General features: G+C 24.0%; 1 protein-coding gene across 1 annotated transcript; it reads right to left on the bottom strand.

The window, feature by feature from the left end:
- Positions 1–910: 910 nt before the first annotated feature.
- LOC145840568 (carnitine O-palmitoyltransferase 1, liver isoform-like) lies at positions 911–12,563 on the bottom strand. The gene is made up of 16 exons (XM_082947869.1): positions 12,254–12,563; positions 12,155–12,191; positions 11,249–11,358; positions 9,925–10,041; positions 9,055–9,128; positions 8,415–8,554; positions 7,841–7,980; positions 6,451–6,628; positions 5,602–5,700; positions 5,265–5,399; positions 3,519–3,710; positions 2,904–3,064; positions 2,588–2,654; positions 1,891–2,073; positions 1,674–1,833; positions 911–1,166 (listed from the first exon to the last, which is right to left on the bottom strand). Exons 1-16 carry the CDS (start codon positions 12,541–12,543, stop codon positions 1,060–1,062), a joined length of 2,190 nt encoding a protein of 729 aa, XP_082803995.1. The 5' UTR covers positions 12,544–12,563; the 3' UTR covers positions 911–1,059.
- Positions 12,564–18,344: the final 5,781 nt, after the last annotated feature.

The following is an 18,344-nucleotide window of genomic DNA, read 5'->3' as shown; positions in this document are numbered from 1 at the left end:
AAATTTAGTAGCCTAGTACTAAAAGTTCAGCATTGTACTGTAACTTGTAAAATTTTATATTTGTTGTATTATAACTACATATAACCTTAGAAAACAGGTTTATTTAATTTATTAAATCAGGCTTGTTCACTTACTTTGAAAAAAACAGATACCGAAAACTATTTAATTAAAGCGAATTCTAATTGCTTCAAAATGATTTATAGTTCTAGAAATTATCAAATAAGTTACTATAGAATAATCTATATGCACTAAATATAATATTTAAATTTATTTTTCATTTTATAAATATTATTTTGCTTGTGAAATTTACTTTTATTTTGATTGTAGTTTGTTTTTGATTAAAGTTTACAGTTTGTGAAGCATTAAAAACATGACACACCAGAAAACACTTTAGAAAATTTAAAAGTTAGTTGATGCACTCTTTTACTGCAATAAAGCTCAGGTTTCAATCATTCAACAAAGTGTTTAAACACAGAATTTTGTTTTATATCTTATTTCTGTTTAAAAAATACTTACTTTAAAGTAAAGTTTGAAATTTTCGGTGATAAAATACTTTTATTCACACGTTTTTAATTGTTAATATTACTTTAAGCTTTTTGTAGTTCAAACTTCTATAATGTAACGTTTTAGCTTTGAAAGCAAATATGACAAAATAAAATATATTTAGTTGACCTAAAGTTGCATACCTTAAGTCAAAAAGTTGAAAAATTTAACTTTAAGTATTTTTTTACAATATATTAAAAAAAAAACTTGACCTTAAATTTTATAAATTATACAAATACGTATACACACTAATTAAAGTTTTCAGATAAAAAACTAAATTTAAATGTATAACTATTTATCATATTTTAGTTTAAGCCGAAACCATGCTAAATATTATTAGATACTTATACAAAACACAAATTTTATGTTGGTTGTAAGTTTTATTCTGGAAAAAAAAATTGAAACAATCCTAAATACACAAATCGAGGTTTAGTAAAACTTATAATTTGTATAAATTTTAATCCATGCTAGTTAGTTTTTTGGTTTAAAGAGATTCTTATTTTAAATTTATTAAGTCTATTTCAACAAATCTTTAATTTCCTTTATGGATCTTTCAAATACTTGACCAAATCTTTCAGAACTTGTTGCTGGACAGCTTCGATAACTGCTTATATGAACTGTGGCTGTTTATGTTTTTAATTTTATTTCATGAACGGTTGTTTTATTTATCCACCAATTTATCTTAATTATAAACTTACTATATAAGTTATCAAATTAAAATAATAGTAAAAGATTTATGTTTGAATTTTTTTTTCTATTATAATTTTTGAGTTATTGAATTAAAAAAAAAAACTATTAAGTTATAAAAAACACTTATAACTAATCGTAGACGTAAAAAACGGTTTTGTAAAACAAAAATTTTAGACATATATATATTTTGCTTACAGCAGTTTTCTAAATTAGGTAATTTTTAAAATTATTTAGTGCAGTCATAAATATTGCTACTTTTGTTGCTGACTTAAGCAGTATCAGCAAACAAAAATACTTTTCAACTTTCTTAAAGGTTTTTTCTTTGTTTTCTCTGTTTAAGTAAAAGCATTAAGAAATTAAAACTATTTAAAGACAATGACTCTACTTATCTTTGTGAATTTTTCACCCAGAAACAATAATGTTTAAAAAGTTACACTTACTAAAATTTTCGCCGAGGAATAAGTAATATACACCGTACCCGTCATCAGTTTGCGGCGCGAAAGCCCCACCTGCCGGATAGCATGTCATTTTCTTTGATACTGACTTGTCGAAAACAAAAGGAGACTGAGAAGTCGAAAGTCTATCACCGCTCTTTATTTCCTACATTTGTTAAAAAATGAGAAAAAAAACAAGTTCAGTTTGATTGTGAACACTTACAGGAAAAGTAAAAATTTTCGGAAGTTCAAGCCCGCTTAATTTTGAAACTACTCCTAGTGCAAATAAACTTCTGTCGCACCCATTTCCATTCATGGCGTCCAGTTTATAATCGTTATGACTCTTCATTGCTTTTTTTAGATGTTTTAACTTTTCTTCTTTTGAACATAGTTCGTTTTGCATTGCCTTTAAATATAACATTGTTGAAAAAAATGATAAGACTTGACCTATTTTAGAAAATGTTTGTCATAAAAATTAAAACCAACTTTTAGTTTTTTTTTTGTTTATTATGAGTACTCTTTTAAGGTTTCAGCTGTAAATTTAATTGAACCTTAATAGGTTCAAACTAATTTTCAGGACAACCTCGTTGAACTTTTAAACAATGATCATTAATTGTAAGTGTTTTTAATTTTAGTATAGAAAATATACTATTCAACTATGTTTAAAATTTGAGGCATAAGGCATCAATTATGAATCACAAAAACAGTACAATCAGTGTGTTTTTTTAGACTAATTGCTGCACTGCTTGGTTTATAAAGTATAAAGCACTTTGAAAAATTTAAACAAAACAACACATTATCTATACTTTATGTATGGATGTTTGTTTGTTCTGATAGTTTTATGAGTAGTTATAACATTAAATTTAAATTGTATAGTTTTGTCGTTATTTTATATTTTATGCTACTATTTACGAACTTACTTTTGTAAACTCAACAGAATGTTTTGACACAGTTCGTATAGTTTCTGTTCTTCCAAGTTTGAAAAACCTAAGTAAGTAAGATTTAAACACACGTGTGCAAAATGTAATTAGCATAACAAACTTTAATTTAAAAATTTTTAAATGTTAGTAAATCTAAGTAAGACATAATTTTTCGTTATTGTTTTACTTAAAAGGTATACATACTTTTATTTGAAAAATTATTATTTTTAATGGTAATTAGTACTACCTTTCAATTTAAGAACTAGTGCAAAAATATGAAATTTTTAGCATTATAAAATAGAAAGCAATTTTTAACCTAGTCATAGCAGTTTCATAAGTTTTTGGAACTTCTTCGTGAATTTTGTAAAACGCTAATTGTAAAGCTAATTGCATGAGACTATCAGGACTAACTCTAAGCTTTTTTATTTCACCTTTTCCATAAAACATCTTCAGAGCCACAATTTCTAAGTTGTAGCACTATTATATGAAAAAAAAATTAATTTTTCTCTAACATTTAAAAACTTTTTAGATTTAGACTTTAAGCAGTTTCTGCAAATAAATAGAAACTTAAAAAATTATAATAGAAGAATAATTAATTATATAGAAAATTCAATGTATTTTAAATCAAATGATTTATCTGAAGTACTAAAAAATTTATAAATGTTTATGAGAAATTAAAAAATAATTAATTTTTTTTTTGTTGTAGAAACCTAACAAATAATAAAAAAGTTAATTTTAGTTACTCTTTAGCAAACTAAAACTAAGTATAATTGTAGTTTTATTTAAATTATTCATCTAAAACAAACTAGTTTTACAAAGAAGCTAGTTAAATTTGTTTGTTTCTATTTCTATATTTCAACCTTTAGCTTAAAACAAATCGTAACTATTCTTAAAGAGAGATTCAGTAATTTTATACACTATTATAGCTAACCTGTTCCAGATGAAGTTGAAGTGATTTAGTAATAAGTTCATTTTGTGATTTACATAATTCCCATTTTAACTTTGTAAATAGCAACTTGTTGGAAAATTGAACTTGATGTGTGGAGTAAGTAGGTGACATTGCATTTCCATTTTTATCCCACTTCATGTGAGCATGAATGTATTCTAGTGCTCGGCTTGGTAACTATTAAAAAATAAACTATATAATATTACAGAACAAACTTTATTAATGCTTGTATATACTTATTTTAAGTATAGATTAAAATATTTTAACAAAAACATTGTAAACCATTGTACTACGATTAACAACTTTTTAAATCAAAACAGGGTTTCCCAAACTAGCTAAGTGGCCCCCTTTGGGGACGTAACAGAAATTAAGAGGGCCATGAGCAGTAAAGGAGCCAATGGGGGGGGGGGGGGCAATAAGCAGTAAAAAGGGTACAAGGGGGCCATGAGGTCATAATTTGAAACTTACACTAGATATTCTGGAGTTGATGATGAAGAGCAGAAAGAAGGTCTTAGACTGTATTAATGGTATTTTTTGAGACTTCTTGTTGAAGGGGGCCATAGCTTTTTTAATTTATTTAAAGGGGGCCTTTTGAAAATTTTTTTAGATAAATCTGGTCTAAACAGTAGTTAATTTTATAAAAAATTCAAAATCAGTCAACAAAAAAATTGTACAATTCATAGGTCGGTAAAAACTTCATTTGATCAAAATCTTTTTTAAAACTCTTAAATTAATATCGAAAGCCGTAAAGACTGGGGTCAAAATATAGTTCAATAGTCAAATTTTTCAGACACATTTAACTTTGTTAATTGTTGTAGCAGATGCTCGCAAAATAAAGTAAACGGAATGTAAAATGGATGTTAAACAAATGATATTGTATTGTTTGTATTAAATTATACATTTTATATTTGTTAAAACTATAAATACTATGCTGTACATTGATTTAAGTTTTGTTGTTATGATCTCTTTTTGAAATCTTATTTATTAACTTGTATTTTATTTAGCAAGTTTTATACGTTTATTATATATAGTTTACCGTGTATTATACAGTACTTGTCGTTAAATAGAAATACAATATAGTTATTTATCATTTACTTTTACATCATCTAGTATAATGATTTTTATAAACTTTATACAATGAAAGTACGGTTTGTGTTTTTATTTGTAGAATTTGTTCTTATTAAAACTTACTATTGTTTTAAGATCTCTCAGCTTGTTTGTATTTTTGGTAAACAAAAATATTTATTACTGTGATACAAAACACCTTAAAAAAGTTGAGAAAAGGATAGGTTGTTTAAAGATATAAAAAAATAATTGAGAGTTTTTTTGTCATGTCATGCTTTAAAATTAGCTAGACTTAGTTTAAATCTTTACTTAAACATTTTAAATGTATAGTATAACTTTTTTAAATAGCACTATCAAAACAAATGATTAATAGTATATAGTTTTTAGTAATTAGGTATGTTATTTACAGTTAGTAAACAAACACTTAGATATTTACATAGAATAAATGTATAACAAAGTTTTTAAGTTTGCTTTAGTAGATATAATAGGAGCATTATAAAACAAGAACTCTATTGTTTTAAAAAACACAATAAAATATACTTAACTCACTTTTTTATTATTAGTTAATTTTCATTTACTACTTATGTATTATTTTTAATACCATTTTAAAGTACATAACTACCTGTTTGATAAAATGACATAAAAAAATCTAAATAAAAAACATACGGTTGCGTCTACAGAAGTGTGTTCTACGTTTCCTCCACAACAACCATTTTCGTATATAGTAAGAGTGAAAGATTTGTCATACCATCGGTTTAATCCATTACCGCACAAGTTTGAATGTGCTTCGTCAGACTGATTCTGTTATTTTAGCACTTATAACTTTTTAGTTTAAGTTGTGCCTCTTTGTTTGCAAACAAACCATTCGTTCTACTTTTTAATATTTTTTAACTTTTAAAAACTACTAACATGATGAAGTCAAAAATAAAACTTGTAATCTTTATTTTCAAAACAAAAATAAATTTAATGTGATAAAACTATTTATTAACAAAAACTAAATTACCAGTGGAGATGTTGTTTCAAGACAAACATGAAATAATGCTCTTTCTACATCTTTTAAGTTTTCTTTGTTTTGAAGATTTTGTTTAAGTATATCTCGCTCCTATTTTTGTTTGTGATACTTTTTTAGTTACAAATTATGTATGTTTTTTAAATCTAAATTTTGTTATTTTTCGAAAATAAGCATAAGAAAATTTATTTAAATAGAACTTTATTTTCAACTGGAAAAAACTAAGTTTGTTATACATTAAATAAACATAAATTGGAAAGGTAAGGTAGTATCTTCCTTTTATAGATATGTTCGAACTTTTACTCTTTAGTTTATAAGAGACTTTATTAAAATGCATAACATTGAATAACAGTTTTAATCTTTTATTTAAAACTATGAAAATATTTAGCTAATCTTTTTTTTAACCAATTTTCAATTATAAAACAATGTATACTTATTTTAAAGTATCAGTCTGTAAATATTTAAACAGTTTAGTTTAAATACTAAGTTAAAAAAAAATAACTACTTTCTTAAACTTAATTTTTATCAGTTATCAAACAACATGTAAAGATACGAATAAATTTTACCACAAGAATAAATTAATCGTTTTTTTTTATTGTTTTTAAAAAAAAGAGTTTTCAAATGTATTCGTAAGTAGACGACTAAAAAAGTGAAGTGTAAGAAGTCATAAAATTTTCATAAATCTAAAAAGTTAAAGCTTAAAAAAAGAATTAAATTTTAAGAATATAATAAACTATCAGTTGCTGAGTGGTATAAAACCAGTTTTGTGACGTTTTTTTTTAATAAAAATATTAACTTTAATTAAAAAAATATAAATATTAAAAACAGAGATGATGTGCTTACCTTAAACCAATCATTTCTTTTTAATGATGTGAATATAGACGGATTTAATTCAGTTTCATCGTTTTTAGTGATATTTATTATTTTTTCAATTTGTTTTTGAATATTTTCTGGAGAAAGAACCACACTTAAGCCTTTGTCGTTCTTTATGTAAATTTGAAGTTTGAACATTTGTCCTTTTCTGATGCGAAGCAAGTTTATGTTTTTAGTAAACGTTTTGTTAAATTTAGAAAATTGAACAGATTGAATTACTTAATTCTAGTTCTATCTAAAATAAAGTAATTCACTGTGAGTTAATACTGTGTCTAAATAATTAAAAACTGCTAAGTTTATTAAATAGAGTAAAAAAGAAATATATCACTCAAATAAGATTAAGTGAATTTTAAAGCATTTTTCAAACAGCTGATAAAATCATTTTAAGAAAGTAAGTATAAACATTTTTTTAAGCAAATTATAGTCGTTTTGTTTTTCATTACTTTTAATGCTACAAAACCTAAAAAAAATTAATGCTTAAAATTTTAAACAGTTTTAAAACGTGTAAAACATAATACTAATTTTTGAAAACTATTTATAAAGTACAATAAACATAACTTTTTTTAAGAGTTCTTAATATTACTTAAAGTAAATATTTTTGTAAATAAGCTGAGATTACATGAATCAATTATAAGTTCTTTTATCACATCTGTGTTTTAAGTCTTAAATTTATGAAACAAATACTTTAGTTTTGTTAATTTTTTTTTTCACAAATAACATTTTATTAAATCAATTTCGATTACAAAAAAGTGTTTAAAAAAAACTAAATCAAGTTTAGGTTAATAACTAATTAAATAAAAGTTCTTTATAGTATAATAATTTTTTTAGGCAAACAAAAAGGAGGTTGATTAAGAGTTTCTTAGCAGTTATACTTTTATGCAAATGATTTATGTAGGCTTTTTAGATACGTTTATATTTTGGTACATAACCTTTTTTTAAATTTATTGATTAACTTAACAGACTTATTAACAACATAAAAACTACAGGTTAATTAAAAAAATAAAAAGTAAAAGTTTAAACCAATCGTGTTAAAATACTATATGTATGTTTGAAAAAACTTCTCATATTTTAGATTTATATCGAAAAGTATCATCAAAAGTTAGTTATAAGAAACATGGTTTTTCTAAGCTTGTATGAACAGTGTTTTGTTTTATTTCTGTTGTTAATATTACTTAATTTATTTCCTTTTACATTTAAAAATTTAACTTGTGTACATTTTTACTTTATTTTTATTTTTAAGTATCATACCTTACAGCTTATATCAAAAAATACTTACAAAAGAAATTTATTGAAAATTTAAATCTAATGAAAATATTTTTGTTAGTGTAAACCTAAAAAAATCCTTATATTGCATAATTACCTAAAAACAATAATGTGTTCTGAATTTCTGTACGATTTTAAAGAATCTATTTGTGCACCAGGTATTCTAGAAGTCGCAAACATGTGTTTGTATCTATCATTACAAATTGGTACATTGTTCATCATTAAAATTGGTTGCAACTGGAAAAAAAAAAAATTTATAGCTACAATGCTTATAAACTACTTTAAAACTAGTGTACAACGTTATAAAAACAAATAAACCGAGGTACTTCCTTTCAGCTTGGCTAAAGATAAAGAGTGTTTTAAAGCGAACATAGTGTTTAAACCAATTCAATGTAATACAATAACAAAAATAATCGAAAACTAGTTACAATTTAAAACATATCCTAGGAGAACAACACATGCAAACGAACATTTATTGTATTTACAATATAACACTTTATTAAATCGTTCACAAGTATGGATCACTGCGTAAAATACGCGGGTTGCAATGATATCTTAAAAAATTTCCATTACATGTTAAAGTATTTCAGTACATAAAATGTTTTTAATAAGTTAAGTTTTTTTTCTGAATTTGAGTAAAAGAAAGCAAAACTACTATAGTAATAAAATACCTTATCGGTTCTAACAAGATCATAAAACACTGCTGAATGAAAAATTTGATTTGCTGCAAGAGAAGCCTGAGAAATTTCTTTATAAACGGGCGTCAGATCAACTTTACTGAGTCCACCTCCCATACAAAAGTTTGTGTATACTAAAAAGTATTTCTATTATAAAGATGATCAATAAAAACATCTGCGAAAGCCTGCAGAGTTAAAGCCTGAAATTTCGTATGCCGTAAGCCTTATAAATTTATTCTAAAGAAGTTAAAATGTTTAAATTTCTTGATGATTGAATTTAAAACTTAATCTTTAAAGCTAAATTTTATCTTTGAATTTTGTTAAACAAATCACTTGTTAAGGTTTAAAAAAATAAATTTTATGAAATTAAAATGATTGTTAATGAAAATGACATCTATTTGTTGAGTTTTTCTTAGGAAAATCTTGCAATTGGTTTTAAAAATATTTAAAAATACTTTAAAAATCAAAACTATTGAGTTCTAATAAACTGTTTATCAATTTTATTAAAGTATAGTGTGAAAGGTTATGACTAATAATTTACAAAAAAAAAACGATATTATTCAACTTCTTAAGTATAAATCTAGTTTTTTTAACAACAATTTATTTGTAATAAAATCATAATAGCTCAACTTACGTAATGAATATCGTCCTGAAAGGTATGCAAAATCATCCCATAAACCTGAAACCCAATTTTCTTCTGATTTATACCTGTTGATTTATTTGTTGTAGATGCTTTTAATACAAAAATTAGTAGTCTGAAGTTTTCGAGTTAATAAAACAGTTGTTTTCTTATAAAACATAGATTTAAAACTTTAGATAAAGTATTATGTTAGCATTTAATGTTTTTGTGAACTAATAGTTTAAATGTTTTGAAATAAATGAGAAATAACGATATAAATTATATTTAAATTTTAATTAAATCAAAAAGTATGCGCGTAACAATGATTTAAATGTATTAATGCACCCTAAAAATTTTAATGTTTCCTATAGTTTCGCAAGGTCAATGTTGATATTTATCTATCAAAATAGCTTCCGTTATTATTTATTTAAACGCAATAGTCTTCTTAAAAAGAAGAACTGCAAATTTCTAAACAAACATATACAGCCATAGATGTTTCTTACTATATGATTAGAAAAATTATAAGTTAAAACAAAATTATTTATAGAATTGAAATATGAAAGTATAATTGTTTATCTAGTTAAATATAAGTTGTTTAAACTAAAAGTTATTTTGTTTATTTCTGTTTAAAATTTTAATACAATATTTTTATTAACCATATATTTTTTGCGTGTAAAACAAAAAGATATATAACTTATACTAATAAAACTTAAACGATAACGACGGTTTTTTATCACAAGAACTAAAGTAAAGTTGTAAATTAGCTTGACAAAGCAATATAAAAGTTTTATTGGGTACTGCAAACAAAATGCTTTTCATTGTTTAGCTTATATATACTTTTGGGTAATTTTAGATTTTATTTTGAAACTTAATAGAAAAAGATACCTCTGTTCAAGAATGTTCTGTAAAACTGGTCCCTCATTAGTTTTGAAGTTTTGCATTTCAGACTCGATTTCTTTAAATCTTGTTTTTGAGACCAGTGGTTCAATATTTTGTAGTACTCTAAAGTTATCATTCAAAATAATGAAAAATATTAACTGTTCACGAAGTTTTATCTTTTACTAATCGCAGTTTTATTATTTTCAGATACCATTTGCAGTATAATATAAATAACTAGAAACTACAAATTTTGTTCCTGTTTTTATTTTATATGAAATTTTTTTACATAGACATTGTGTCTTTTTCAAGTGGTAAAAACGAATTTAAAAATAAATACTAAGTCAATAGTTTATAAAATAAGTTTAAGCTATTCTGGCTTTTAAGGACGTAACAAGCTCAAAAGGTTTACGAAGCTGAAAAAAAAACATCATGGAAAAAGCGTGATGACGGCAAATGGGTTCAGGAGCAATTCAATTTACTTTGAATGTAACTGTATGTTGTATTTAAGTTTGCAATTATATTAAAACAAATTCAAAATAAAATATTTTTTTAAGTATAAGAGATAACTGTAAACAAGGCAGGTTTACTGCTGTTTTGTGAAAATGTGCAAACTTACGTGCCTGCGACATAAAAAAATAAAATTTGAATAATATTCAAACTTTAATGTTTATAATTTAACTAATTATTATTTGTTATAATAATTTTTAATTGTATCTATTTTATTAAGTTTAATTTTTTTTAAATTTCATTGTAGTTTGCGCAATGAGGTACTTATTGACTTTTTATATCAGGCCAAAATGTTTTATTTCATTATAATAAAAAAATCTAAATTATGATTTTTAATTTTGTTTAATAACAAACCATTTTGGTTTAAAAGTATATTATAGTTTATTGAACAACAAAAAAAAAAGACGCTTAAAATATTTGGTCCTAGGACCTGGTGCACAAGGACCCTTCGGTTATCGAGTCGCACACCACGGATACCTTTTAACGTCTTGTCCAGGACTTTATATACTTTTTAATAACTTGCTAAATAAATAACGTAAACAAAGACTTTACAGCTACTAAATACTGAAATAACTTATAATAGTATTCAATAGTTTTTGTAAAAACATAAAAACCATTTACATTAATTATTATAAATCTTAAAATCCATAAAATAAATTATAACAGTACAATGCGTTAAATAGATGTGAAAAAAACAATTTAAAATTTTATTTTACGAACTTATCTAAATACTTAAAAACAATATTTTTAAGTTTAAAAAAGTATATCAATTTAAGAAGTATATTAAGTTAATACATTTTTATATTAAATGAAATTAACATACTTTTTACATGTATGTTCTAGAGTAGGAAGTGGATACTTTGGCAAAACATCTTGAAAATATAACAAAGAGCATTGTTTCGGAACTAGAGCTTTTAGACTTAACATCCACAGCTGAAAATTGAACTAATTTTTATTATAACATATTTGAATTTGAGTTTTATAAAGTATCAACAAACTTGTAAAATAAATATTTAAGTAGAATTACTAAACTTTACAATATATATTATATTACTAAGGTTTTAAACAAACTTTTTAATAACTTGTATTACTAATATTTAATAATATTACTAAGGTGTTATTACTTTATTACTTAAGTTTTTTATATTTATATTAAATTGTTTTATCATTTTACTAATCACTTTTCGTTTAAAAGTTATTGAATAAATTCTGTTTATTTAAGGCATTTTTTTGTATAAAATATTTATACTTCTTAAAATAATTCATCTACAACAAATTCATAACAACATAGTTTGTGTAAAGTAGTGTTTTTATTCTTTTCTTAACTAATAACAGCTTTGTCAACTAATTGTATTTTTTTAGTATACTTTACAAATAGTTTGACGTTACCTTGTTTATGTTTTACTTTTTATATCTTAATAGTTTGATGATAAAAGAAAATTAAACAAAAAAAAGAGCTTGGTACCAAACATTTAATAGTTTTATTTATTTAATTCTCTACATTGGTTTGTCCTACTTTCTTTGATATTTTTTATGATTTGCATCATTGATTTTAACTTATTTGATCTAAAAAGAAAGCATACAACTAAAACTACAACAGAAGTTAGTCAAATTATTTCTTATCTTTTAATTCAAAAGAAAGCATACAACTAAAACTACAACAGAAGTTAGTCAAATTATTTCTTATCTTTTAATTCAATCCAAACTTATACTACTTAAACAATTTAACCTTTGTCTTCAATGTCTTTGGTTGATGAATCCACTGTCTATAAAAGTATACACGTTAATTTTATAAAACATCTTACAATTAAATCTCTATTAGACACACCTGTATGTCAGAAGCTTAGCAACTAATCTTTTTTTGATTGCTTTCATTAAAAAGTATACTACAATTGCAAGTAGTATAGATGCCAGAGTTATGAAAAAATTAAGAGCAGGTAATCTGGTTTGCGGAGAAAACGGATAGGTGATGCCTTCAGGTGCGTATCCCGCAATTTTGTTTTCTACGTCATCATGGTATTCCGATGCTATATATGCTGCCATAACTATTCCAACAAAGGATACATAAGCGAGTTCTAAATCTTTTGGTAGTTTTTTACAAGAAACTGAAGACGGCATTTTATAGTTTTAATATATTTTTTCCTGGAAAAAAATTTATTTTGTAATTTATTAAAAATTAATTCAGCACCAAATTTTGTTTAAAACCTAAAACGAAAATATATGTGACTGCTAGTTAAGGTAATGTGTTCACTGCATAGTTTAACTTTTTAATAATTATATTTTAACAGTAAAGATTTCATTAAAAAAAAGATGTTTTATATAAAATAGTCATTAAAAACACATGTTGTGTTTTTACTACCTTTTTATTATACTGAGATAACTGAAAATGAAATAGTATTGCCGTTTAAATAAAAATAAATACTAAATGAAGAAAATTAGTTTAAAGGTTTTAACATCTTTTTCTATAACATGAACTTTAATTTAAGTTTTTAATACTTTAGCTCAATTAAAAGTATAATACTTCTATAATTTTTATCAATACCTTTAAACCCGTGTATGAAATAAAGTACATTCTATTTGTAAAGTAAGTATATCAATTAAAAAACTTTTTTTCGTTATATACAGTAGTAGTTTTTGTAATAAAAATTTAATTTATTTTCCAATATACATAAGTTTGAATTTTGTTTTCTAAATTTGTACTTAGTTTGTTTTATTACTTTTTTAATCATCAAAATACTATTAAGTTACTTAAATAACTAGATTAAAGACTTATAATAAGAAATTTTTATTGTTGCTTTAATATATCTAAGCAAATAGATAACTATCATTTCTGAAACGGAAGATTAAGTGTAAACATTACAGTTACTAAAATTTTATAAAAAGCTTAAAATACTTAAAGTCGAAAAAGTAAATCAGAAGCTCAATAATAGGATACGTAGTTAGTTTCTTAAAATATTCTATTAAGTTTTGATAAAACTTGAAGATTCAGATAATTTTAAATAATAAAAAAAAATTAGACGGAAACTTGAATTATATATACTCTTATATTTACTTATTGAAATTAAAATGATTATTTTGTCAAAGCTTCCAGCTTGATTTATGTGCATTTAGACTTAAGTCTTATGTAAAATCTATTTAATAAAATGACTGACAAACTGTCCTACTTAATAGGATAAGGAAACAACTGTACTAGAAAAAAAATGAAGTGCTTTATTAATAACATACATTACATTATGTAGAATATATACAAGCTTCTATTAACTTGATTGCAAAACATCCAAGATAAATAAGTTAGATATATAGATACAATAAAAATGTTCTACCGTGTTAGTGCTAGTATGAATTAACGTATGTTTTAGTACAGGGGTTCGGCAGTCTTTGTAACGAACCAGTTTTCCTATAAAAAGTTTTTTTTTGGGTTGCACTGTACGGCAAAAACTCTTAACGGGCTATTATCGCAGCTTTTATCTCAGCTATTTTAAAACTGTATTAACTTATGAAGAATGCTATTAAAAAACAAAGTGTAATAAAACATACAATAATAAAGCACAACTAGTAATAGTTATTAAATTAACAGCCTAACTTTTTAACAAAAGCGTTTATCTTTAGTTTTATAAAAAATTTATGCACGTAACTGAAAAGTTCACCGTGTGAGTTACATATTTTTGCTTTTCGAGTCGCATTTAGCCCGCGAGTTGCAATTTGCCGACCCCTGTTATAGGACAAAACATTAATGAAACTTGAAAAGTTTATAAAGTTAAAAATTTTCAATATAAACAAAATCTCTGAATACTTTTCGTAATACTTAAAGAAAACACCTATCAAAAATAAGAAATGTTATTTTTGTTGAGTAAAGTCTAATATTGACCTAAAATCATTAAACAGTTTGTTATTGTTATATATAAAGCAAAAAAAAAACATGCTTACTATGAACTGAAACAATTGTATATCTGTTTTATTTTAAAACTTAGATATCAACAGAAAACAAACTCAATGAAAGCACTTAAATAATTGAAATTTATCTTTTAAAGTTTTAGCTTTTATAACCTTAGTGATGTTACTAGGTAAAATAGTTTTACTTATAATTATATTATATAAAAACACCATGGCTAGTTGCACGTCGAAATTTAAAAAAAAATCAATTATCTTTAAATCTTATTTAATCATATAAGCAAAAAAATAATTAAATAAAAAAAGTGCTAGTAAACAAAAGTAAGAAAACCTTTCCTAAATCATTTTGAACTTCAAACAAGTTTTAGTAAGTTAAGCTTAAGATACGTCTATATTAATTTATTTTTTAATAATAAATGAATTATGAGACATACTTATAACATGTGCTAAAACAATTTCTTACGTATTTTAACAATCTCATTGTACAAACGCATACATCTAAGGTTCAAAGTCTAAACTGTTATTCTCGACTTAAGAAAACAAAAAAGGCATAACGCTATGGGCGTAGGTATGGTAACCGCTTCCTGTGCGTTGTTGCATGACGAGTTATGTTTTTCACATTTTACTACTCTAATAACTAAAACTCTTCTATCCAGCGATTAAATATTTACTAGGAACACACCTTTTTATTTAAAATAAAACCGTTTAATATTTATCTACTACTTAGTTTAAACAAAAAAAATAAATTGTAGAATATTATAGTAAAGTATTATTAGTTAAACCTAGATGACATTGGAAATTTGTTTATGTAGCTGATGGCAAAAAAAAAGAAATACATGTAAATATAAAGTTTTACAAAAGTTAAGCAAAATGCAGCGAAAGCATTTATGTTTCTATTTAACAAAATAAATGCAAGCCATTATAACAAAGCTACTAAAAACAATGAAAAAAATATTTTACGTATATTAAAACTACCTATACAACGGATGTAAGCTCTGACATGACAGCAACCGAATATAAAAAATAGATGTTTATGTGTACTTCTGTAAATGAATTTCTATTTAAAATCATATATATGTGACTACCTTCAAAAACACATCAAAAAAAGTTTACTAAAAACATTGAAAACGTTTTAATAATTTATTTTCGTTTTAAAACTAATTTTATTGTCTTATATTTATTGACTATGATATATTGTTTTTAGGTTAATAAAAAGTACTTTAAATTTTTTTTTTAATCTTATTAATAAAAAACGTGTTTCAAATATCATTAGTTTTAACAAAGCTTTATTTGGTATAAAAAAAAATTGTATTTACGATCGCAACTTACTTTTGTTTAGGATGTATGTACTTTGGATAACTTTTAAAGTTGGTCTTTGCAAAAAAATAAATATCTTTGAAGACGACACAAAAAAGTAGACAAATTAACAAATAATAATAACAAGTCCTATTTCAGTATCGTTAAAATATGTAAATGTTATTGTTAGTTTGTCTATTGTTATGTGCTTAGAGATTTATTTATAAGTTTTGTAACTAATTGTTATAAAAATAAAGTTTTTAATGAACATTTTTTCTAATAATTTTAATACATGGTAAACTTCATATAAGAGAATGAATAAAACCTTTATTTAATCTTTTATTACTGTTCAGTAAAACTTACTTCATCAAGTTTACTTAGAAATTCATTAAACTGAGCGAATCAATATACTTTAGTTTTGTACAACATATGAATTTCGTATATGTTTTTTTTTGTTATTCCGATGTTTTGTTTCATTTATATGTTTTAATTTAAACTTAAACTTATGTTTTATAATTTTTTAACAAAAAAAAACTTTTTTTGTTTTTTTTTTCTTTTTCGTCACATTTTGTGTATTTATAAGTTTAAGTGGTCCAAGTTTTGATGCGTAGGTTCAGCATTGGACAAAAAAAGCAAAAACCTAATTACAATATCTTAATGTTAAAGTTTGATAAAAAGAAAATACACTATTTGAATTTTCAAAATTTTAATACGCAAACAGTGTTTCGCTTAAAGTCAGTGCTTAAACTTAATTTCCGGAAAAATATTTAAAAACCATCGAAAATTATTGCTTCTTAAGAGAATAGTTAAAATACTGGTATGTTAACAAAAAATAAATAAAACAAAAACAAAACCTTACTTTAAAAACAAAATCAAAAAATAGTCTTAACGTTAAAGTTAAGTGATTAATTAAATAATAAATGAAAACTTTTGAAGTCGAAATAAACTTTAAACAATATACAAAAAACACTCATTACAAAATTAAGATATATTTCACGCTATTTTCATCAGTGGATACATAGCAACAAATAAAAGATAATTTTAACTTATATAGTAAAAGTAATAATTATCATAAACGAAAAATAATTACATATAAACTAAATTACAAAAAACTGATCAAAATTCTAATTATTAAAGCCGATTAAGAAAACAAACATATAAACACCAAAAAATGAGCATTAAGTAAATAAAACAACACTCTTTGTAGGCAAAAGGAATTTGACTAAAGTGTTGCTTGATTTAAGATATAAGTTTATCTAAGTTATAAGTCAAGCACGTTATAACAAATTTTAGCTATCTAAAATCTTACCAATTTTTTTTTTCAGCACAACTCTGATTGTTCACCAAATATTCCGCAAACGCAGATCTTTTTATTGCATTTATAGTTTTATTGGAATTCGTGTTTGACTTAGTTAAAATGGAAACTTTATGTATTTTAAAAAGAAAACCTGTTCTTTGTAGGCAAAAAAAATTTGACTATAGTGTTGCTTTATTTACTTAATTCTCGTTTTGGTGCTTATATGTTTGTATTTTTAATAAGCTTTAATAATTAGAATTTTGATTAGTTTTGTGTAATTGACTTTGTATGTAATTATTTTTTGTTTATGATGATTACTACTGTTACTATATAAGTAAAAATTATTTTTTATTTGTTGCTATGTATCCACTGATGAAAATAGCGTGAAATATATCTGGATTTTGTACTAAGTATTTTTTGTAAATTGTTTAAAAATATAAATTATCATATCGTAGCTTTTAAAAAACTTATGGACAAAAGGTATAATAATTTTTGACAAAAATGAGTAAATGAGATTTATAAATTTCACTTTAAATTGCTTGTTTCTAGATTAAGAGCTTTTTAACTGAAAAAAAGTTTAAAATCTAAAAAGTTTGTTACAAGTTTAATGTTGTTATTTTGTTTTGCAAATTCAAACTTTAATAAAGGTGTCATTATTATTAAGTACGATAGATATTATATGTTTACCCAATGACTTATTTTAATCTCAAATGCAACAATAATTAATAAATTCACAAATATATACACACTATAGAGAAAGACAGAACAGTTTGATACACCTACTAAATCGGACAATATGTGACAATTTTTCTATAAAGCTTCTTATTAGTTCTTGCTACTAGATAACTATAAAATGAAAAATGTGATCAAATATTTCAACAAAATAAGAGAAAAGTAATTACAACTGTTTACGATTTTCCTTAACAACTAAAAAAATAAGGTCAATAAAGTGGTCAATAATAATAATTTTAGGAAAAGACTAGTGTTTAATTAAATTATGGTTTCCCAAAAAGGGTCATTTGGTCCTCCTAGGTGGCCATAATCAACAAAGTGGCTACAGGGGTAGACATGAGGCCATAGTTTAAAACTTAGACTAGAAATTTTGGATTTCATAGTTGAGGGCAAAAAAAAGGTTTCAGATATATTTAAGGGTAGTATTTAAACTTATACTAGATAATCTGGAGTTGATGGTGATGATGGTGATGAGCAAAAAAGGGGGTTTAGGCTTATTTAAAGGTAGTTTTTTGAGAAGTTTTGTCGCAGGGGGCCATAGCTTTTTTTATTTCTTTAAGGGAGCCTTATGAAAAAATAGTTTAAGAAAACCTGGGTTATAACCATGGTTTTCTAAACACATTTTTATAACAACTTTTTGGCAGAATTAAAAAAAAATCGCCTCCATTATTAGATGTTGTCCCTTTATTAGTTATTAACCTTT

Source organism: Thalia democratica, chromosome 7 (genome assembly GCF_965202585.1).
Source record: "Thalia democratica chromosome 7, ktThaDemo2.hap1.1, whole genome shotgun sequence".
NCBI classification, from domain to species: Eukaryota; Metazoa; Chordata; class Thaliacea; order Salpida; family Salpidae; genus Thalia; species Thalia democratica.
Note: the sequence above shows the minus strand (reverse complement) of the source record. Positions and strands in the feature narration are given on the sequence as shown.